The 24,563-nt window shown below is 42.9% G+C and overlaps 1 protein-coding gene across 1 annotated transcript in view; it reads right to left on the bottom strand.

Annotated features, from left to right (window-relative positions):
* Positions 1-16,711, bottom strand: part of LOC140200618 (START domain-containing protein 10-like) — a 193,873-nt gene extending 177,162 nt beyond the window's left edge. The window contains exons 1-2 of the mRNA XM_072264186.1: positions 16,427-16,711; positions 15,787-15,949 (exon numbers count right to left, since the gene is read on the bottom strand). Of these exons, the coding sequence (XP_072120287.1) occupies positions 15,787-15,948 (162 nt within the window). The 5' untranslated portion in view covers position 15,949; positions 16,427-16,711. The remainder of the gene's footprint in view (positions 1-15,786; positions 15,950-16,426) is intronic.
* Between the last annotated feature and the right edge of the window lie 7,852 nt (positions 16,712-24,563).

Below are 24,563 nucleotides of genomic sequence, written 5' to 3'. Positions count from 1 at the left end.
TAAGGTAGTACAGTGGCATCCGGCTATTTGGGACACATCTGAACAGTATATTGTACCCCAATTAAGCAGCTGCCCCAAATAGCAGAAGTTTCATGGAATTATTTAAAGAGATATAAAAGAGACAAACTATCATTCAACTGTGTAACTATTTATGTGCAGTATTTAAATGAAACACAGCTCAAATTAGACAAGCAATACTTCGACAGTATTATAAATCTGTGAGATAGTTCCTAACAGCTATTGATAGAGGAATTAAATGACTATAAATGAACAAAACCAGTAAGGCACATAGTGTAGATAATGGACTACCTTCATACAATGCTTATGACAATTGCATCCTCCAAATCTTCTATTTCATTCTAACATTCAAGATGACTGTCAATACCTTCAAATTCTTCATAGCTGAAGTAGTAGGACAATTTCATTTTCACTCCTGGCTATTTCTGAACACAAACACATGCAACTGGCACTATTTAAAAACTGTTCACTCTAAGTATGGTGCAGAGTCTAATGGTGCAGAGTATGGCCACACAGTGTACCCAATTGACACTAGTTAGAAACGTTTCAGCAACAATCTCCTGTCTGAATTAAATGGCAGAGTGTCCCAAATAAGCGGCACCCTGATTAACTGATGGCCCAGTTAACCCGAAATCCATTGTGTATGGTAACATAGATGTACTTTGATAATAAATGCTAATTTGGCTTTGATTTCTGTATGAAGTGATTCATTGGCTTCAATTACTTTTTGGCCTCTTTAATCTTCTGTCTAGTATCAAGCACGTAATTCTCAAAAGCTGGTCAAGATAAGCAAACTATCTGAAGTGACAGTCTCATAGGACAACATTTTGATTGCAATGCCAAGCACAACATAATTGTGTGCCAATGTTCATAACATAATGTTCAAGAATCATGTAGGCTCTTAAATAAAAGTAAATAAACCAGGCATCTATTTACTGTTCCATAACCAGAAAATAGTCATTTAAAATAATTGGCAAATGAACTAGATTAGCCATGAGGAAAAAGCATTTACGTAGTAAGTTGTTTTGTTCTGGAATGCACTGTTGGGAGTAGATTCAATAATAACTTTCATAAGAAAGCTGAATAAATATTGAATTAGGGAGCATTGATGTCACAGGAAAGATCAAGGGTGCAGGATAAATTGGGTTAAGTTATTTAAAGAGTCACTGAGGCAAGATGAGCTAAGGCAGGGGTTCCCAACCTTTTTCATGCCATGAATTCCAGGTTGGGAATCCCTGCTAAGGGGACTTATTCTGTGCAGTTTAATTCTATAATTCTTTGTCAACTGTGTGGGACATGTCAATCCAATTAATGCTTGGCATTATAATTTTGAAAACCAGAACTACAAGAATGCAGTAAAACGTCAATGTGACAAAGCCAAGATATTTTCTTGCACATATTATACGGTATATTAGCTGAAAAAGCTGCAGATGTTATGTTAAGTAACTGAGACATGTTTCGAAAGACCTTAGGAAAAGTGTTCACAAATAGTTATTTTTGTTTTTCTAGATCAATTGTTGCTTTGGTTTTAATGTTGTTATGATGTTTGTTCTTTGCTTATCTGGTTAAGTAGAGAGTTTAAGTGGTTCGGCATGGACTAGATGGGACAAAGGGCCTGTTTCGGGTCTGTACTTTTCTATGCATATGTTTGATATTACATCATAGAAGTAAACTGGGAAGACAATGAAATTTTACTTGATAGTTTGGAGATGAAAAACATCACCCTTCTATAGATATACTGTCTGGGTTTACTCTTGGGTGTCTCAGAGTCCATAATGCACCTTTCTAAATGCACATGCCATACAAAAGACTAATCCATAACTTGGAGTTTGGGGAATAAATGGCAAGAAGTTATCTGAAGGCCAGAAAGCAAAATGTTCAAGGAAATATATCTTTATTCAGCTGGAGTACAGTAAGTTCTTTACTCAGGGTGGACAGAGTGTGGAACCCAGGGTGGTCAGAGTGTGGAACCAGCAGAAGTGACAGATGTAGGTTTGATTTCAACATTTAAGAGAAAATTGGATAGTGGATGGATGGAAGGGGTATGAAAGGCTATGGTCTGTGTGTACGTCTATAGGATTAGGCAGAATAATAGTTCAGAATGGACTAGATGGGCCATGGGGCCTGCTTCTGTACTGTAGTGTTCTATGACTAAGTAGCAATGTTCCTCTAGAATCAGTGCTGGGACCATTATGATTTCAATGGGGATGTGTGATGGGCTGACTGACCTCCAAATATGCTGTAATTATTCCATGAATCATGATTCATTAAACCAATAGAATCTTACAGCATAAGAAGAGGTCATCGGGCCTCTTGTACCTATTTCAAAGACTCATTAGATGATACATAATCCATCCCTTAGTGTTGTTGCACTACAATGTCCAATTCCCTTCTGAAAGTTACCACTGGACATCCTTCCATTATCCATTCAAGTGTCCAAGACCAAAACATCCATAGAAATAAGCCTCATCTCCTCAAGAATTTCTGGTAACAAAGCCTATACTAGTCAAAAAAGACATTGCTTGTGTTGAAAAAATTACGACCACCTGCAAGTCTAATATTCCATCTGTACGACTTGTGACGAAAAACTAGGTTATCAGAAGATTGATGCTGATGAGAGAGATAAGGGAGACAATGGAGAAACATTCAAAATGCTAATAAGAGAGAAGGGAGAGATTAACAAGAAAGAAACACATTTCAGAGTATTGACAGACCGGTTGCTTTGAACCTGAACTGTTTGAAGTTTGATGGACAGGCGATAGCCCAGCAGGGGGATAAAAAGAACAGGTTCGCTAAGGCATGACACACACCACGAGATCACGAGATAACGAGACCCTGGAAGAGCGGTGTGCCCCCACAAGTTGGTGGGAGTTTGCAGGTCTGATGGCAGGAACCGACCATAGACGCACAGGGTGAAAGGGTACAATCGGCGGGAACCTGGTATGTGTGTCCGCCCTTGCCTGGGTACCGGGTTCACCGCGGAAGAACGGTCGTATACGGAGTGGAGGGGTCACAGTCGGTGACCACAGAAGACATAACAAAGGGTCCGCCCGAGAGCTAACTGCGAAGAGTATCAAAGGTCTGCTGAATCAGATTTGAATATCTCTATCTCTCTCTCTCTCTCTCTCTCTCTCTCTCCAACGGCACAACAGCGATTACTGCGAACTGTACTAAGCTGAACTGAACTCTGCATCACTTGAGACTGATCATTTTACCCCTAGACTGCGATAGAGCTTGGTTGATTCCTATTACCCTAGTTCTGTGTACATGTGTGTTTTGTCATTGCTAACCTGTTGCATTTATATCCTTACGATTAGAGTACTGTGTTACTTATTTCTTTAATAAAACTTTATTAGCTTCTGTTAAACCAGACTCCAACTAAGTGGTCCATTTCTGCTGGTTTGGCAACCCAGTTACGGGGTAGGTAACAGATTACAAGGAGGTAGTGACTGAACTACCATCAGTTGTGCAGAATCCAATTTAGGGACTTAATAAATCAGGATAAGAGATGAGAACTAATTTCTCTGAAGCAGTATTAGTTGACATTGATTGTAATAACATCGACAACAGTTGATAACACAATATTTTCTCTCGACATCCATCCAGTGTTTGGAGTCTTTCTGATTAATGACCAGAGGAACCAGATTTCCTACATAATTGAGAAGGAAAATAATTAAAAAATTTTGAACTGCTCCCTCCACAAAGTTTGGCTTAATCTTCCGAATCTAAAATCCATAGCAAATAGCTAGAAATTGATAAGCTCAATTAAAAATCCCAAGCAAACATCTTAACTCAAACAATGAAATCGCTACTGCAAGGCCAAGATAAGGTAAATACCATTCTAAGGGAGATGACAAAATTGCATCTTGATGTTTTTAGAATATTAAATTTTGTTTAGCTTGTGTTAAGAATTGTGGCAGGCGATTGTGATGAGATGAGACATCACTTTGTCCATCTGACCATGGGGTTTGGTTCAACACTACATATTCTGAATATCTTACTAGGAACTGAACTCTTGATTGGGTTATTGCAGCACTTTGTACCACAGGATTCAGTTTGTTTCAATCTTCTCACATATTCTCTCTCTCTCGTAACTTCTTCATTATCACTGACACAAAATGTAGCTTAAAACCTATTTTCAAGTTCTTTTTAAAACTTTGTGTGATTTTAAACGAAAGTTGATGGAAGAGGAACAGTACATCTTTCAGTAACTCATGTTGTCATACATAATTGAAAGCATAATTTTTTTTTGTAACTCAACAACCCTTTTTGCTAAATAGAATCTACTCCCTAGATGTCAACCTCTGCTGCAGCTTGTGCTTCTGCTGAGTTGCCCTATGCCAACAAACCTCATCAATAAATCCATCTCATCTTTATTCCCTTGCATGTTAGTTCTGGCTTTGCCTTCAGACTAGACAGCACAACTACACATTGTAGTGGTGAAGGCCATATTTTACTGGCTAGTTGTGTAAAGTTCCCCTTGAATTCCCCACTAGATTTATTAGTATCTTCGTATTGTTATTTTTCATATTATTTTTATTCGAATGTAGTTCACCAGAATCAATGAAGACTTGCTTCCACTCCAGTTTTATGTCCTTTGAAGTGACCAGCTTAAATGTTTTAAATCTTGTCTTGATCACTCTTATAAGTCAAGCTACCTTAGAACATCAAACTGTAAAGGCCTATTGGCCCACAATGTTATGCAAACTTCTAAACTACTGTAAGACTGAGTGTCCTCATAATCTAAAAAAAGATCAATCTATCCTTTTCCTCCCATATAACCCTCTATTTTCTGCCCACTTTATATATGTCTCTTATCACCTTGAACACTTTTACCAAGTCACCTCCTTTCCTCCTTCACTCCAAAGGGACAAACCCTAGAACGCTAAACCTTTCCTCATAAGACATGCTCTCTTATGCATGCAACATCCTTATTTAAGGTTCCCTTGTCAATTCCTTTAATAAACAAAGATCTTTATCAATTTGCCCACTTTTTTTGGAAGAGAATGGCCAATTGTGTTCTGTATAGAATAAGCTATCAGTGCAAATGTTTAACTTGTCACAATGTGTGCTGGCAATGTCAGAACTCAAGTATGGAGGAAACACAGACTCCAACGTAGAGACAGTGACCCTAATTTATTCATAAGAGCTCCAACAGAACATTAGTGGCTTGGCCCCACATTCTCAAAACTAGGGCCCCATAATTAGCTCTAATCCAGCTACTCAAATAATAGAATCTCTCAGCCTATCAAAATAAACTTAACAATTTTAAGCAGAAAGCACCAGAAGACTATAATACAAAGAGAGGCCTGCTCGAGAAAAAAACACAAGGAACTCTAAACAATTAACGACTCTTATTACACAACAATTAACCAATCCAGGTAACACACAGAGAATGCTGGAGGAAGTCAGCAGGCCAGGCAGCATCTATGGAAAGGAGTACAGTCAATGTCTCAGGCTGAGATCCTTCATCAAGAGTGGGGAAGAAAGATGAGAAGCCAGAGTAAGAAAGTGGGGGGAGGGAAGAAACCACAAGCTGATAGGTGAAACTGGGGGGGGGGGGTGGAAGGGTGAAGTAAGGAGCTGGTAAGTTAACTGGTGAAAGAGATACAGGGCGGGAGAAGGGGGAATCTGATAGCAGAGGACAGAAGGCCATGGAAGAAAGAAAAGGGGGAGGAGCACCTGAGGGAGGTGACAGGCAGATAAAGAGATAAAGTGAGAGAGGAAAATGGGAGTGGGAAATGGTGAAGGCGGGAGGGAGCATTACCAGAAGTTCAAGAAATCACTGTTCATGCCATCTGATTGGAGGCTACCCACAAAGAATACAAGGTGTTGCTCCCCCAACCTGACTGTGGCCTCAGCGCAACAGTAGAGGAGGCCATGGTCTGACATGTCGGAATGGGAAAGGGGAGTGGAATTAAAATGGGTGGGCACTGGGAGATCCTGCTTTTTCTGGTGGATGGAGCGTAGTTGTTTGGTGAAGCAATCGCCCAATCTGTGTTGGGACTCACTGATATATAGGAGGCCACACCGGGAGCACCAGATACAGGTTGGAGTAACAACACCTTATATTCTGTCTGGGTAGCCTCCAACCTGACGGCATGAACATCGATTTCTCGATCTTCTGGTAATGCTCCGCCAACTTTACCAATCCCTTTTCACTCTCTCACCCTATCTTCTTATCTGACTATCATTTCCCGCTGCTGCTCTTCCCCCTTCTCTTTCTTCCATGGCCTTCTGTTCTTTCCTATCAGATACACCCTGCTCCAGCCCTCTATCTCTTTCACCAAACAAATTCTCAGTTCTTTACTTCAACCCTCCCAAGTTTCACCTATCACCTTGTGTTTCTTTCTCCCCTCCCCCATTTTCTTACTGTGGCTCCTCATATTTTTTCCCACTCTTGATGAAGGGTCTCGGCCCGAAACGTTGACTGCACTCTTTTCCATAGGTGCTACCCGGCCTAGTGAGTTCAACCAGCATTCTGTGTGTGTTGTTCGGATTTCCAGCATCTGCTGATTCTCTCTTGTTTGTAACCAATTCAGGTGCTCTGAAAACCTTGGAGCCCAATGCTCTCCAGCTCCCCACATAAGTCTGAGGAGCTCATTACATAACTTTTACACCTTACCTAATACTTTAACAACCTTATGAAACAGGGTTCACTCTGTGGTTCAGAGATGTCATGATGCTGATATTTCCCAACCTCATAACTCCAGTAGTGTGCCCTCGGAAGTGACCTCCTCAAATATATTACATCTTGTTTTTGTCACCCTCAGAAGTCAAACCACTTTATTTCAGTTTGCCATCTCAATCTCTCTGCTGATCATGAAGACCTTTACTTTTTTAAGTAAATCTCTCTTTCATTGGAAAGAGGATGACCAATCAATTTGCATGGAATAACCTATCAGTGCAAGTGTGCTCTTCTGTGACACGCCTCACATAATGAAGCTCACTGTGCAGTGCGACCAAGCTATCATGCAGATGTACCACAACCTCATAACTACAACGTGAACTGCATCTGACTAACTGCAGTGCTTCAATAATCATTCCAATGGAGTTATTACACTCAAGCACAAAATCCAACCATATCAAGAACAGACCATCAAAATAATGTAAGAAATACAAGACATCCAGGACATTATACCGAAAGGTGCCGGGAAAAGGCCAGCAATGTCATGAAGGATTCCACCCTCCCTGCTCATGGACTGTTTGTCCCACTCCCATCAAGGAGGAGGCTCTGTAGCATCCACACTAGGACCATCAGACTCAAAAACAATTACTTTCCCCAAGCAGTAAGGCTGACCAACACTTGCACCCACTAACCCAGCCCTCCACACCCCACACCACCACCACTTTATCATTTCTTGTCAGAGTGACTTTATGTACAGACACCCCTGTGCATAGCATCACTTTATGGACATACAATCAATCTATGTATTGAAACTATTTTATGTATTTACAAACGTATATTTATTGTGGTTTTAGAACATAGAACATAGAATAGTACAGCACAGTACAGGCCCTTCGGCCCACAATGTTGTGCCGACCCTCAAACCCTGCCACCCATATAAGCCCCCACCTTAAATTCCTCCATATATCTGTCTAGTAGTCTCTTAAACTTCACCAGTGTACCAGCCTCCACCACTGACTCAGGTAGTGCATTCCACGCACCAACCATGGATTTGTGAAAGGAAAATCATGTCTGACGAATCTCATAGAATTTTTTGAGGATGTAACTAGTAGAGTGGATAGGGGAGAACCAGTGGATGTGGTATATTTGGATTTTCAAAAGGCTTTTGACAAGGTCCCACACAGGAGATTAGTGTGCAAACTTAAAGCACATGGTATTGGGGGTAAGGTATTGATGTGGATGGAGAATTGGTTAGCAGACAGGAAGCAAAGAATGAGAGTAAACGGGACCTTTTCAGAATGGCAGGCGGTGACTAGTGTGGTACCGCAAGGCTCAGTGCTGGGACCCCAGTTGTTTACAATATATATTAATGACTTGGATGAAGGAATTAAATGCAGCATCTCCAAGTTTGCGGATGACACGAAGCTGGGTGGCAGTGTTAGCTGTGAGGAGGATGCTAAGAGGATGCAGGGTGACTTGGATAGGTTGAGTGAGTGGGCAAATTCATGGCAGATGCAATTTAATGTGGATAAATGTGAAGTTATCCACTTTGGTGGCAAAAATAGGAAAACAGATTATTATCTGAATGGTGGCCGATTAGGAAAAGGGGAGGTGCAAGGAGACCTGGGTGTCATTATACACCAGTCATTGAAAGTGGGCATGCAGGTACAGCAGGCGGTGAAAAAGGCGAATGGTATGCTGGCATTTATAGCGAGAGGATTTGAGTACAGGAGCAGGGAGGTACTACTGCAGTTGTACAAGGCCTTGGTGAGACCACACCTGGAGTATTGTGTGCAGTTTTGGTCCCCTAATCTGAGGAAAGACATCCTTGCCATAGAGGGAGTACAAAGAAGGTTCACCAGATTGATTCCTGGGATGGCAGGACTTTCATATGAAGAAAGACAGGATGAACTGGGCTTGAACTCGTTGGAATTTAGAAGATTGAGGGGGGATCTGATTGAAATGTATAAAATCCTAAAGGGATCGGACAGGCTAGATGCAGGAAGATTGTTCCCGATGTTGGGGAAGTCCAGAACAAGGGATCACAGTTTGAGGATAAAGGGGAAGCCTTTTAGGACCGAGATTAGGAAAAACTTCTTCACACAGAGAGTGGTGAATCTGTGGAATTCTCTGCCACAGGAAACAGTTGAGGCCAGTTCATTGGCTATATTTAAGAGGGAGTTAGATATGGCCCTTGTGGCTACGGGGATCAGGGGGTATGGAGGGAAGGCTGGGGCGGAGTTCTGAGTTGGATGATCAGCCATGATCATAATAAATGGCGGTGCAGGTTCGAAGGGCCGAATGGCCTACTCCTGCACCTATTTTCTATGTTTCTATGTTTCTAACCACTCTCTGAGTAAAAAACGTTCCTCTAATATCCCCCTTGAACTTCCCACCCCTTACCCTAAAGCCATGTCCTCTTGTTTTGAGCAGTGGTGCCCTGAGGAAGAGGCGCTGGCTATCCACTCTATCTATTCCTCTTATTATCTTGTATACCTCTATCATGTCTCCTCTCATCCTCCTTCTCTCCAAAGAGTAAAGCCCTAGCTCCCTTAATCTCTGAACATAATGCATACTTTCTAAACCAGGCAGCATCCTGGTAAATCTCCTCTGTAACCTTTCCAATGCTTCCACATCCTTCCTATAGTGAGGCGATCAGAACTGGACACAGTACTCCAAGTGTGGCCTAACCAGAGTTTTATAGAGCTGCATCATTACATCGTGACTCTTAAACTCTATCCCTCGACTTATGAAAGCTAACACCCCATAAGCTTTCTTAACTACCCTATCCACCTGTGAGGCAACTTTCAGGGATCTGGGGACATGTACCCCCAGATCTCTCTGCTCCTCCACACTACCAGGTATCCTGCCAATTACTTTGTACTCTGCCTTGGAGTTTGTCCTTCTAAAGTGTACCACCTCACACTTCTGTGGGTTGAACTCCATCTGCCACTTCTCAGCCCACTTCTGCATCCTATCAATGTCTCTCTGCAATCTTTGACAATCCTCTACACTACCTACAACACCACCAACCCTTGTGTCGTCTGCAAACTTGCCAACCCAGCCTTCTACCCCCACATCCAGGTTGTTAATAAAAATCATGAAAAGTAGAGGTCCCAGAACAGATCCTTGTGGGACACCACTAGTCACAATCCTCCAATCTGAATGTACTCCCTCCACCACCACCCTCTGCCTTCTGCAGGCAAGCCGATTCTGAATCCATCTGTCCAAACTTCCCTAGATCCCATGCCTTCTGACTTTCTGAATAAGCCTACCGTGTGGAACCTTGTCAAATGCCTTACTAAAATCCATATAGATCACATCCACTGCACTACCCTCATCTATATGCCTGGTCACCTCCTCAAAGAACTCTATCAGGCTTGTTAGACACGATCTGCCCTTCACAAAGCCATGCTGACTGTCCCTGATCAGACCATGATTCTCTGAATGCCCAGAGATCCTATCTCTCAGAATCTTTTCCAACAGCTTTCCCACCACAGACGTAAAGCTCACTGGTCTATAATTACCTGGACTATCCCTACTACCGTTTTTGAACAAGGGGACAACATTCGCCTCCCTCCAATCCTCCGGTACCATTCCCATGGACAACGAGGACATAAAGATCCTAGCCAGAGGCTCAGCAATCTCTTCCCTTGCCTCGTGGAGCAGCCTGGGGAATATTCCGTTAGGTCCCAGGGATTTATCCGTCCTAATGTATTTAACAACTCCAACACCTCCTCTCCCTTAATATCAACATGTTCCAGAACATTTTGACCTCACTCATATTGTCCTCCTCATTATCAAGTTCCCTCTCATTGGTGAATACCGAAGAGAAGTATTCATTGAGGACCTCGCTCACTTCCACAGCCTCCAGGCATATCTTCCCATCTTTATCTCTAATCGGTCCTACCTTCACTCCTGTCATCCTTTTTTTCTTCACATAATTGAAGAATGCCTTGGGGTTTTCCTTTACCCTACTCACCAAGGCCTTCTCATGCCCCCTTCTTGCTCTTCTCAGCCCCTTCTTAAGCTCCTCTCTTGCTTCCCTAAATTCCTCAATAGACCCATCTGATCCTTGCTTCCTAAAACTCATGTATGCTGCCTTCTTCAACCTGACCTGATTTTCCACCTCACTTGTCACTCATGGTTCCTTCAGCCTACCGTTCTTTATCTTCCGCACTGGGACAAATTCATCCCTAACATCCTGCAAGAGATCTCTAAACATCGCCCACATGTCCATAGTACATTTCCTGCAAAAACATCATCCCAATTCACACCCGCAAGTTCTAGCCTTATAGCCTCATAATTTGCCCTTCCCCAATTAAAAATTTTCCTGTCCTCTCTGATTCTTCCTTTTCCATGATAATGCTAACGACCAGGGAGCGGTGGTCACTGCCCCCCGGATGCTCACCTACTGAGAGATCTGTGACCTGACCCGGTTCATTACCTAGTACTAGATCTAGTATGGCATTCCCCCTAGTCGGCCTGTCCACATACTGTGACAAGAATCCGTCCTGGACACACTTAACAAACTCTGTCCCATCTTGGAACTAATCAGGTGCCAATCAATATTAGGGAAGTTAAAGTCACCCATGATAACAACCCTGTTATTTTTGCACCTTTCCAAAATCCGCCTCCCAATCTGCTCCTCTGTATCTCTGCTGCTACCAAGGGGCCTATAGAATACCCCCAATAGAGTAACTGCTCCCTTCCTGTTCACGACTTCCACCCATACTGACTCAAAAGAGTATCCTGCTACATTACCCACTCTTTCTGTAGCTCTAATAGTATTCCTGACCAGTAATGCCACCCCTTCTCCCCTTTTTCCACCCTCTCTATCCCTTTTAAAGGACTGAAATCCAGGAATATTGAGAATCCATTCCTGCCCTGGTGCCAGCCAAGTCTCTGTAATGGCCACTACATCATAATTCCATGTATCGAAGCTCTCAGTTCATCACCTTTGTTCCTGATGCTTCTTGCATTGAAGTACACACATTTCAGCCCTTCTACCTTACTGTCTTTACACCGTTTATTCTGCTTCTCTTTCCTCAAAGCCTCTCTATATGTTAGATCTGGCTTTACTCCATGCACTTCTTTCACTGCTCTATCACTCTGGGTCCCATCCCCCTTGCAAATTAGTTTAAACCCTCCCAAACCATGCTAGCAAACCTACCTGCAAGGATATTGCTCCCCCTCGAGTTCAGGTGCAACCTATCCAATCTGTACAGGTCCCACCTTCCCCAGAAGAGATCCCAATGATCTAAAAATCTAAACCCCTGCTCCCTGCACCAACTCCTCAGCCACGCATTCAACTGCCATCTCCTCCAATTCTTACCATCACTGTCACGTAGCACTGGCAGCAATCCTGAGAACGCCACCCTTGAGGTCCTGTTCTTCAGCTTTCTGCCTAGTTCCCGAAACTCACACTTCAGGACCTCATCCCTCTTCCTGCCTATGTCATTGGTCCCAACATGTATCACAACTTCTGGTTGCTTTCCCTCTCGTACCAGGATGTCTTGCACCCGGTCAGAGACATCCCGGACCCCAGCACCAGGGAGGCAACAAACCATGCGGGTGTCCTTCTCACGTCCACAAAATCTCCTGTCTGCTCCCCTGACTATAGAGTCTCCAATGACGACAGCTCTCCTCTTCTCCGTCCCACCCTTCTGCACCACCGGGTCAGACTCAGTGCCGGAGGCCCTGCCACCCTGGCTCTCAGCCAACAGTATCCAGGACAGTAAACTTATTATTCAGGGGAATGGCTACAGGGGTGCTGTGCACTACCTGTCTGCTCACCTTCACTTTCCCCCCTCTGACTGTCACCCAATGACCTGCTTCCGACAGCCTAGGTGTGACTGTAGTTTTTAAAATTATTATCAGAATCATAATCAGGTTTAATATTACCAGCATATGCCATGAAATTTGTTGTTTTTGTGGCAGCAGTACAATGTAAAAAAATAGAAAAAATGGGTTTTACCGTAAGTATATACATACGTAGTGCAAAAATAGAAATAAAAAAGTAGTGTGGTAGTGTTCTTGGGTTCAATGTCCATTCAGAAATTGGCTTTAAGAGGGTAAGAACCTGTTCCTGAATTATTGTGTGTGCCTTCAGGCTTCTGTACCTCTTTCATGATGGCAGCAATGAGAACAAAGTATGACCTGGGTGATGGGGATCCTAACAATGGATGCCGCCGTCTTGAAGCATCGCTCCTTGAAGATGTCCTGGATACTACGGAGGCCAGGGCTCATGACTGAGCTGACTAAGTTTACAACTCTCTACTGCTTACTTTGATTCTGTGCAGTAGCCGCCCCGCTCCCCTCCGCCCTGAATACCAGACGGTGATGATGACAGTTGAAATACTCCGTGGCACATCTGCCGAAATTTGTAAGTGACATACCAAATCTCCTCAAACTCCTCATGAAATATAGCCACTGTCATCCCTTGCATCGATATGCTGGGCCCAGGATAGATCCTTGGAGACGTTGACACCCAGGAACTTGAAATTACTCACCCTTTCCACTTCTGATCCCTCTGTGAGGACTGGTGTGTGTGTTCCCTCATCTTACTCTTTCTGAAGTCCACCATCAGTTCTTTGATCTTACTGACATTGTGCAAGGTTATTCCTGTGATATCGTGCATCTTGCTGGTATATAATATTATGTTCTTTATTTTATTGTGTTTTTTTGCGGTGCTTCAGATCCGGAGTAAACATTATTGTGTAATCTTTACACTTACCTACTGGAAATGACATTAAACTATTTTGAATCTTGCAACTTGAAAGGGTAATTCATTGGTCATGTGTTAAGATCACAGCTTAACCCTGTTCTACTTTTCCTCTACTTTTAACCTATGCTGTGCCAACTCACCATCTCTAATTCCCTTAACATCAAAAAATCCATTGACCTTTCTGTTTTGGATACTCTGAGCAGCTGAGCTCTTACAGCCCTTTTGAGCACTTTAGTTTGATGATTTACTAACATCTGGCTGAAGACAATTCCCCCACCCCCCTCCATCCCCATCTCCAGCCCTTATTTCAAGGCACTACAATCAGGGGAAATGTCTTGCAATCGTTTCCAAAAATCCAAAGTCACTCTTCTGCCTGAAAGTAATTTGCCTTTTCGTTATTATTTACACTGAGGAATGCAAAAAAAAGGGAAAATTCCAGGAAAAGCTACTTATCTCATTATTGATGTAAGTGTCTTTTAATTGCCTTGAACCAGAGTGAACTTGAGATATTAAAATCCAAATGAAGAGACAAACATTTTGTACATATTGAAGTAGAGCTACTGTTGCACAGCAGGAAATGCAGCAGTTAATCTATGCACAGTGAGATCTCACAAAGGGGAAAATACAAACTGATGAAAGGCTCAAACTGAGCTGTTCTCTTTCTCTCTCCCCAGATACTGCCTGACCTGCAGAGCATATGCAGCACTTTCTGTTAATACTTTTTATTGACAGGCTTGTATTTCTATCGCATGTACTTCATCATCGCAAAGCAACAGCTGGCTTCAAAATGTTTGCACAGAACAGCCATATCATAATTGAAGAAATGGACAGTTTCTGCAATGGAATACTGGCCAGAGAGCCAGGAATAACATGTCCTATTATCAATAGAGTGGAAAGGGAATATTAAAGATTACATTGAGGTTGGGGGAAGATATCAGTGAAGCAATTCACTACAAGGAGTCATATGGCACAAAAACCAGCTCTTCAGTCCACTGTCAAAGTTAAAGTTAATTTATTATCAAAGTACGTACGTGTCACCCTATACAACCCTGAGATTCATTCTCTCTATGACTTGCCAACTACTGGATACCGATCTAGACAAATTCCATTTTCAAGCAATTGATCCATAATTTCACAGTGATTCAAGAGCTCTTCCTAAATGTTGTCTCCTCCACCTGTCAAGCAACACACACACACACACACACACACACACACACACACACACACACACACAATGCTGGAAGAACTCAGCAGGCCAGGCAGCACCCATGGGAAAAAGTACAGTCAATGCTCTGGACCAAGACCCTTCAGCAGGACCTGTCATGCAGTGTGTTCCTGACTTCAACTGCTCTCAGAGCGAAGCAAAAACTTCCACAAATACCTTCTAAACCCCTGATGCCTCCTGCTTCATACCCTATCATCTTCATCATCATTATTATGGGCTGTGTCATATGACATGGGTCATCGTGGTTCCATGACCGTGGTTGTTCTTGCCAAATTTTTCTACTGAAGTAGTTTGCCACTGCCTTCTTCTGGGCAGTGTCTTTACAAGATGGGAGACTCCAGCCATTATCAATACACTTCAGAGATTGTCTGCCTGGTGTCAGTGGCCACACAATCAGGACTTGTCATATGCATCAACTGCCCATATGACCACCCACCACTACCTGGCTTCAGGTGACCCTGGTGGGGGGAGCTAAGCAGGTGGTACACCTTGCAAGCTAGCAGAGGGACGAAATGCCTTACACCTCCTTTGGTAGAGACGTATCTCCAACCCACCACCCAATACTCTATAGTTACTCTGTATACTAAAAGGAAAAGTTTCTCACTCTCTACCTTCTTTGTGTCTTGTTTATCTTTTACTCTTCCACTACAAAGGAAAGCAAACCCAGCCTATCTCATCTCTGTTGGTAGCTCACAGTGGAGCTGTGAAATCCATCAAGCTTCTTCCCTGGTATAACTGCAGAGATCTGATCTCAGAATAAACTAGTACAAATTAATAAAAACATAAGAATCATTTCTCCAGGGAAGAAATGTCAAATACTAGAGGGCATCCATGTACAGTGAAGTATTGTTTTTTACAGACTGTTAGAGGTGGCAGAAACGATAGGAGCATTGAAGGGATTCTTAGAAGGACCCAAGATTATGCAGGGAACGCAGAGATATGGATTATACGCAGGTAGAAAACGCTTAGTTTAATTTTACATCTTGTTGGGTACAGAAAGTGGTCCGAAGGTGCTGTTCCTGTACTATTCTGACTGAAAAGCCTGTCAATTTAGCACATGGTATACACTGGCCAGCAAAGTCTACCAATTTCCTTACAAGTATTGTGTCGGGCTGTGTAACATACACCGGAGGAGACTCTTTAACATCTCATCCGAAAGACGGTGAAGCACCGCCCCGGGCTCCATACCTTTAGTTTCTGCACGGTTTTGTTTTCCTCGGGCTGTCGGTTCCACACAGTGATGCTTCCCTTACTGTACTGAACCGTCCAGCCTTCGTGACGCTCGCACTGCTCCCTGAACGAAGTGAAATGCGCATCGTCGGGGACCTGGACGATCTCACCCCGGGACATCCTGCAATGAGAAACCGGGGACCAGCCTTCAGATAAGAGTGCTTGCACTGAAATACACGCACACACACTCACACACACACACGCACCTAATCCCCACCTTCAGGCACACCAACCCTGCTTGATAACAGGATCTTTGATTTCAAATCTTTCACCACCGTCTTTTAGTTTTAGCGTTCTCTCTCTCGCCCGATCCTACGCCGGCAGTGCCTGTGAAGCTTTCGGTTTGGCGGGCCGGGGAGGATGATGTCCTGGATACGATGTTAATCTGTGATGCAAAATCTCCCACTAGAAGCGGGGAGGCGGAAATTGACCAGGCGCCGGTTGAAACCGAACCGAACAGTTGAAGTCCCGTAGGATGAGAACTGACGCTTCTAACCTCCACGACTCATGAAACAATCCCAGCCGAGGGCAGCCTACCCTGCAACTCGAAACAGAGAAGGGACGGCGGGGGGGGGGGGGTTCGCACACAGATACAAACCTATTAGGTTGTCCAAACTTCCACCGAATATTAACGCGACGCTTTCAGACCGTGCGAAGCTGAACCAATGTCGAAGAGCTTCCCACTGTCTCAGGGAGTGAATGGCTTTCTCTGGAGTTTTTTTCTCTTTCTCGTCCGTTTCTGCCGCTGAGTTCACAGGGAAAGTCCGGAAATGCAGCTGATTTATCAAGTCTTTTTTTCCCAAAGTATATTTGTCCGTTTACAGCAGGAAGTATTTTTTTTTAACTGAGTTTTCACTATATTAGCTTACTAGCCTTGGAAGTGTCATCCTTGCGTAGGGCAATATTGCAGGAACAGTCGGTGGTCATATGGTTTATATGTTGTCATATTGCAGAGGGTAGGGTTCCAGTTCAAAAGTTCCCGCAGAAAACAGCTGACAGTGCTCAATAAGTCACAGAATCAAATAAAAATACACTTGATAAACTGGAAAGCATAGAAAAATAGCAAATTTTGAAAAAAAAAGAAACATAAATAGATAGATCTAGAAGCTCTCAGCAGAGCAGGCAGAATCTCTGGCGAGAGACACCGAGTTAATCTTTCAGGTCAGTGAAAATTGGTGAATACTTCCAGCATTTTTGGAGTACCCCACACGAGGGTCAGGCAATGATACTATAATACAGTTAGTAATAAACAGCTTTGGGCTGAGACCCTTCATCACAACTCAGGCAATTTTTTGTTTTTTTTCCCTATATTTCAGATGACTAGTTAGCCACTAAGGCATTGCACTTTGTCAGGGTCTGTCAGCCAAGGTTCATTAATGTGGGCGGAAGTTGTGGATTCAAGCCCTAGTCAAGAGATAGAAGCACAAATTTGCAGATGTACCACTGGAGACTACACATCTCTGTGAAATGTGAACTCCATCTGCTTTCTTGGAAGATTGCACAATGCTGCCTGAAGATAAATGAGGTGAATTTTCTGCACCCAGAGCCAATGTTAATTCATTAGCCAATGGGTTCGATTGTCCTCTGCCCAGTTTACAAATGGCCTGACTTCCTTCAAAGTTCAAAGTAAATTTGTTATAAAACTTCTCCATGGATTGTCACCTTGTCGTGGTGGGGAAGCTTGTGTGGTCCTGTGATCTTGTCTGGAGCTATGCTCCTGGTAGGGTCACCCATGGCGGTAAGGTCGAGGGTGAGGTCCCTGACAAAGAACAATCCAACCATGACCTCAACGGTGGAACAGGAGGACGAAGTTACTTCAAACTCAATGGCTGTGAAGGCGGATGAAGGCTGCAACAAATCCATCAGCTCCAACATCGTGGTTTCCATGCCATTGGAATTAGTTGGTTGATTTGTGAAGTATCATGTGCTTCTTGGAGTGCAACAACAAGTACATGTTAAACAAATACTCGCACAGATGTCTTCGCTCTGTGGGCCACTTCTTCAGAATGAAGACCATCATCCTCGACCTCGAGGGATAGCCACGACAACAATTATCAAAGTACATATTCAGTACCATATACAACCTTGAGGTTCTCTTTCTTGCAGGCAGCCACAGGATAATGAAAAAATACAACAGAATTGATGAAAAACCATGTAGAACATAACATAACAGGCTCTGGAGTTAGTTCAAAGCTGAAGCAAGTGAAGTCAGTCCAGGAGCCCGATGGTTGTAGGACAAAAAATGTTCCTGAACCTGATGGGACTCAAGATCCTTGGATCTTCTGCTCTGTGGCAGTAGCGTGAGGAGAAAGAGAGGGAGACGGGTCAAACGCAGCCAGATGGGACGGGCTCAGGTAGGGGACCTTGGCTGGTACAGAGTAATGGAGCTGAACACCTGTTCATTTTCCACCCTTGGGCCTGATTAGAATGGAAAGCTGAAGATGTTTCATCCAGAGAGAGTGGGATGGAGGGATTCCAAATGGCAACGTCTGTCATTAAGGAATCCTATCACCCAGCACATGCCCTCTTCTCATTGCCATCACCAAAGAGGAGGTAAAGGAACCTAGAGACATGCAATATTTTCGGAACAGCTTCTTCCCACCACCACCAGATTTCTGAATGGTCAATTATCCCATGTATACTACCTCACTAATTTTTCCCTTGTTTTGCTCTCTTTTTCAATCTTTATTTAATTTAATTTTTATATATATCATCTTGTAATTGACAGATTTTTATTATGTATTGCACTGTAATGCTTTTCCAAAACAACAAATTTCACAACATATGCCGGTGGTATTAAGCCTGATTCTGATTTTGGCAAACAAATCTGAGACACTTCTACTCACCTGATAAGAGTCTTAGACCAAAGTGTTCCCCTTCATAGATGCTGCCTGACCTACTGAGTTCCTCCAGCATTTTGTGTGTGTTGCAATGGATTTCTGCAGAATCTCGTGTGTTTACACCACCACCTAAAATGCTCCAGTGGTCTTTGGCAGCTCATAGTCAAAGGCCTCACTATTTAATTGACTTTAGTCAAAGATATTGAAAAATACCATTTTTTTATCATAATGATGCACGCTGTGACACATCGTCAGTGATGTAAACTGGGGTCATCAAATGTTTCGGGTCTTTCAACATCAGATGCCCTCACCCAGGTGACCCAGCCAGTGTTGATCAGACCCTGGCTTGTGTCCCAGCAGCATTGGTCCATGTGTCACACCTCTTGATCCACAGTCTCAGCAGCCTCTGTGACAGACCTGATGGCTCTTTTCTTTGTGACCTTCAAAATCCAAGGAGAGAGAAGATTCTGCGCAGCAAGCAGCAGCAAAACCTGTACGCCCCACTTCAATAGGATCACATCATGCCCTCCACCCCTGTCTTTATCACTGCTCTACCAGCTCCTGGCATTTGGCTTTCTTCCACTCAAACGCCTCCTCAATCTGGTCTTCCCAAGAAACTAAAAAGTAAAATACATTTAATAAAAATTATTCAAATATTAACAAAGCAATGTAAATATTAAAGTAAAATAAATAATATGAATTAAGTAAAATAGTACTTCTCTTCAAAGCCACAGCTGACATGTTCTTTGACAATAAGTGAAGGTCAAATGGTATTTGTTTGTTTGTTTATTTATTTACTTAGAGGTACAGCATAAAACAAACCCTTCCAGTCCAATGAGCTACACTGCCCCTCAACCCACCAATTTAACCCTAGCCTAATTACAGGACATTTTTCGAAGTTTGAAAAAAATCTAAAAGTCCAGATTATGATGGGTAAAGGTGAAGTTTCAGCATCACTAAGAGAAACAGAGAGGAAGAACATTATTTAAACAATCAGTGCTCAGTAAGTTTATGTACAAAGAGACAGGGAGTTCTTGTACACATGTCAGTTAAAGCAAATATGCAGGTGCATTAGGCCATTCAGCCCATCAGTTCTGTTCCACTATTTCATCACAGCTGATCCATTTAACCTCTTTATCACATTCTCCAGCCTTCTTCTTCATGTGACCTTTCACGCCCTGACTTTTCAAGAATCACTCAACCTCTACTTTAAACATAGCCAATGACTTGGCCTCTACAGTCACCTGTGGCAATGAATACCATGGATTCACTGTGAAAAGAAATTCCTCCTCATCTCTATTTTAAATGGACATCCCTCTATTCTCAGACTGTGTTCTCTAGTCCTAGACACCCCTCTCAACATCTGCATCCACTCAATCTAGGCCTTTCAGCATTCAATAGGTTTCACTGCGATATCCCATCATTCTTCTAAATTGCGTTGAGTACAGGCTCAGAGCCATCAAACACCTTCCACGTGATAACCCTTTCATTCCTGTGACCATTCTTGTGAAACTCCTCTGAATCCTCTCCAATGTCAGAACATCCATTCTCAGATAAGGGCACCAAAACTGTTCACATTACTTCAAGTGAGGCCTCACCAGTGTCTTACAAAGCCCCAGCACTACATCATGGCTTTTATATTTTAGTCATCTCAAAAAGAATGCTAACATTACCTTTGCCTTCATTACTTCTGACTCAACCCACAACTGAACCGTCAAATCCCACACAAGGACTTCCAAGTCCCCTTGCACCTTAAATTTGGTAAATTTTCTGCCTATTTTGAAAATAGTCTGTACTTTTGTTCCTTCTACCAAAATGCATGACCATATACTTCCTGGCATTGTATTCCATCTGCCACTTCTTTGCCTATTCTCTTAATCTATCTAAGTCCTTCTGCAGACTCCCTGCTTCCTTAAAACTACCTGCCCCTTTAACCATCTTTGTATCATCCATGAGCTTTGTGACAAATCCATCAATTCCTTCATGCAAATCATTGACGACGTAAAAAGATATGGTCCTAATACTGACATGCAGAACACTACCACTCACTGGCAGTCAACCAGAAATATCTCCCTTTATTGCCAATCTTTGCCTCCTGCCAACCAGCCTTCCCCTATCCGTGCTAGTATATTTCCCGTAATATCATGGGCTCTTATCTTGTTAAGCAGCTTCATGTGTGGCACCTTCTCAAAGGCCTTCTGAAAATCCAAGATCATAACATCCTCTGAGTGTCCTTTGTCTATCCTGCTTGTTATTTATTCAAAGAATTCCAAAGGATTTGTCAGGCAAGAGTTTTCCTTAAGGAAACAATGCCGACAATGCAAACATGAGGAAATCTGCAGATGCTGGAAATTCAAGCAGCACACCCAAGATGCTGGTGGAATGCAGCAGGCCAGGCAGCATCTATTGGAAGAGGTACAGTCGACATTTCGGGCCGAGACCCTTCGTCAGGACTAACTAAAAGAAGAGATATTAAGAGATTTGAAAGTGAAAGTGCCGACATTGGCCTATTTTATCATGTGCCTCCAAGTACCCTGAGATCTGGGAGGAGAAGATGGCAGCGCGCCACGTGTTCGCAGCTCTCCAGTGAAAATGATATCGTATTCATTAAATAGGGGCCGTGGGCAATTCTGATTTGATGGAGAATGGACGTGAAAGCACAGAGGAACATCTGGAGACATTTCTGAAACGCCCGTTCACTGCTGTCATTACTGTGTGGTCGGGAATCTTTCGGAGGGTAGGCTTCAAAATTCCCGGCCTTGACTGCTTTTGGCGACCGAGAAGGAGGTTGAATCACTCGGCCAGAGATGGCACTCAGTACTCGGTGTCGGACAGCTGATTGGAGCTTGAAGTTTTCGGATGACTCAGAGTCGGATTGTGGTCAGCATGGCAGGGAGAGTTTTTCTTCCTTCTCCCGTCTGCGTGAGTTGTGGGACATTTGAGAAACTTTGAACTTTACTGTGCTCATGGACTTCTTCATCAAGTTATGGTATTGTGCACTGTTGTAACTATATGTTATAATTATGTGGTTTTGTCAGTTTTTTCAGTCTTGGTTTGTCCTATGTTTTGTGATATCACACCGGAGGAAATAATGTATCATTTCTTAATGCATGCATTACTAAATGACAATAAAAGAGGACTACGTGTCTTCATAATCATAAAAATCAACCCCAACAATTTCCCAACCATTTCGGTCAGACTAACTGGCCTATAATTTCCTTTCTTCTGCTAGAATCTAGTGATTCTTGAAAGATCATTACCAATGTCTCCACAACCTGCTCAGCCAACTGTTGTTCCCAACTATGATCTTCTTTTATCCACAACTCAATGATGCCCTCAATGTCACAGCTACCAATCTCTAACTGTGCTGCAAGATCATAGGGGGACCAATATCCTTGCAGGCAGATTTGTTTAAGCTATGGGGGAGGGTTTAAACTAATTTTGCAGGGAGATGGAAACCAAAGTAACAGGGCTGAGAAAGAGGAAGTTGGTTTACAACTAGGTGCAATGTGTAGTTAGACAGTGAGGAAGGACAGACAGATGATAGGGCAAAATTCTAGTCAGTTGGATGAAAGTGTAACAAGGGGCCAAAATCAAAAAGGGTGATGAATACAGGACTAAATATGCTATATTTGAATGCCTGCAGAATAAGGTAGATGATCTTGTAGTGGAATTAGAGCTTGGCAGGTGTGAAATTATGGGCATCTTTGAATTGTGGCTGAAAGAAGATCACAGTTGGGAGCTTAACATCCAAGGATACACATTTTATTGAAAGGAAAGGCACGTAGACAGAGAGGATGGAGTGGCTCTGTTGGTAAAAAATATAAATAAATTAACTACCTAGAAAGAGGTGACATAGGATTGGAAGATGTAGAGTCCTTGTGGGTAGAGTAAATAAGCTGCAAGGGTAAAAAGACCCTGATAGGAGTTATGTACAGGCCTTCAAACAGTAGCAAAAAAGTGGAGTACAAATTGCAGTGGGAAACAGGAAATACATGTAAAAAGAGCAATCTTGTGATTATCATGGAGGATTTTAATATGCAGGTAGATTACAGGGGCTGGATCCCAAGAGAGGGAAATTGTAGAATGTCTATGAGATTCCTTTCTAGAGCACCTTGTGGTTGAGGCCACTATGGGAAAGAACATTTTGGTTTGGGTATTGTGTAATGACCCAGAATTTAATTAGGGAGCTTATGGTAAAGGAACTCTTAAGAGGCAGTGATCATAAATGATAGAATTCACCCTGATTGAGGAGAAGCTAAAATTGGATGTATCACTATCAAAATAGAGTTAAGAAAATTACAGGGGCATGAGAGAGGAGCTGACCAAAATTGATTAGAAGGGGACACTAGCAGGGATGATGGCAGAGCAGCAATGGCATGTATGTCTAAAGGAAAATTGGAATGTGCAGGAACAGTAATCCAAAAGATGAAGAAGTATTCTAAAGGGAGGATGAGGCATCTGTGGCTGACAAGGGAAGTCAAAGACAACATTAAAGCAAAAAAGAGCTCATATAAGAGGTCATCATAGAATTGCTACCTGTGCCACGTGCTAGCGAGGGCAAGAATAGTAGGATCAGGCAGATGAATGCGTGGTTGAGAGACTGGTGCAGGGGCCAGGGCTTCAGAATTTTGAATCATTGGGATCTCTTCTGGGGGAAGTATGACCTGTTCCAAATGGACGGGTTACACCTGAACCCAAAGGGGATCAATATCCTGGTGGGAAGGTTTAATAGAGCTGTTAGGGAGGGTTTAAGCTAATTTGGCAGGGGGATGGGAACCGGAATGATAGAGTGGAGGAGGGGAAAACAGAAATAAATCTAAGATAGTGAGCAGTAAAGATGTCAGGAAAGACAGGCAGGTGACGGGTAAAATTTGCAGCCATTGGGATGAGTTGCAGTGCAATCAAAGCAAGAAGTCTTTAGGTCTTAAGGTGTTATACGTAAATGCACACAGCATAAGGAATGAGGCGGATGATCTTGTCATGCAGCTACAGATTGGCAGGTATGATACTGTGGCCATTACTGAGACGTGGCTAAAGGATGCATGTCTCTGGGAGCTGAATGTCCAAGGATACACGATGTATCGGAAGGATAGGCAGGCAGGCAGAGGGGGTGGCGTGGCTTTATTGGTAAGAAATGATATTAAATCATTAGAAAGAGCTGACATAGGATCGGAAGAGGCAGAATCTTTATGGGTTGAGCTAAGAAATCGCAAGGGTTAAAAGGACCCTGATGGCAGTTATACACAGGTCTCCAAACAGCTGCAATGGTGTGGACTACAAATTACAACAGGAAATAGAAAAGGCTTGTCAGAAGGGCAGTATTATGATAATTGTGGGGGATTTTAACATGCAAGTGGATTGGGAAAATCAGGTCAGCACTGGATCTCAAGAGAGAGAATTTGTAGAATGTCTGCGAGGTGGCTTTTTAGAACAGCTTGTTGTTGAGCCCACTAGGGGATCGGCTATACTGGATTGGGTATTGTGTAATGAACCGGAGGTGATTAGAGAGATTGAGGTGAAGGAACCCATAGGAGGCAGTGATCATAACATGATTAAGTTCACTGTGAAATTTGAAAAAGAGAAGCTGAAATCCGATGAGTTGGTATTTCAGTGGAGTAAAGGAAATTACAGTGGCATGAGAGAGAAACTGGCTAAAGTTGACTGGAAAGGGACATTGGCGGGAAAGACGGCAGAGCAGCAGTGACTGGAGTTTATGTGAGAAGTGAGGAAGATATATTCCAAAAAAGAAGAAATCTTGGAATGGAAAAAGGATGCAACCATGGCTGACAAGAGAAGTCAAAGCGAAAGTTAAAGCAAAGGAGAGGGCATACAAGGAAGCAAAAATTAGTGGGAAGACAGAGGATTGGAAGTTTTTAAAAGCTTACAAAAGGC

This window comes from Mobula birostris, chromosome 7, assembly GCF_030028105.1.
Source record: "Mobula birostris isolate sMobBir1 chromosome 7, sMobBir1.hap1, whole genome shotgun sequence".
In the NCBI taxonomy this organism is placed as follows: domain Eukaryota; kingdom Metazoa; phylum Chordata; class Chondrichthyes; order Myliobatiformes; family Myliobatidae; genus Mobula; species Mobula birostris.
The sequence above is the reverse complement of the archived record's forward strand: the minus strand, read 5'-3'. Positions and strand labels throughout refer to the sequence as shown.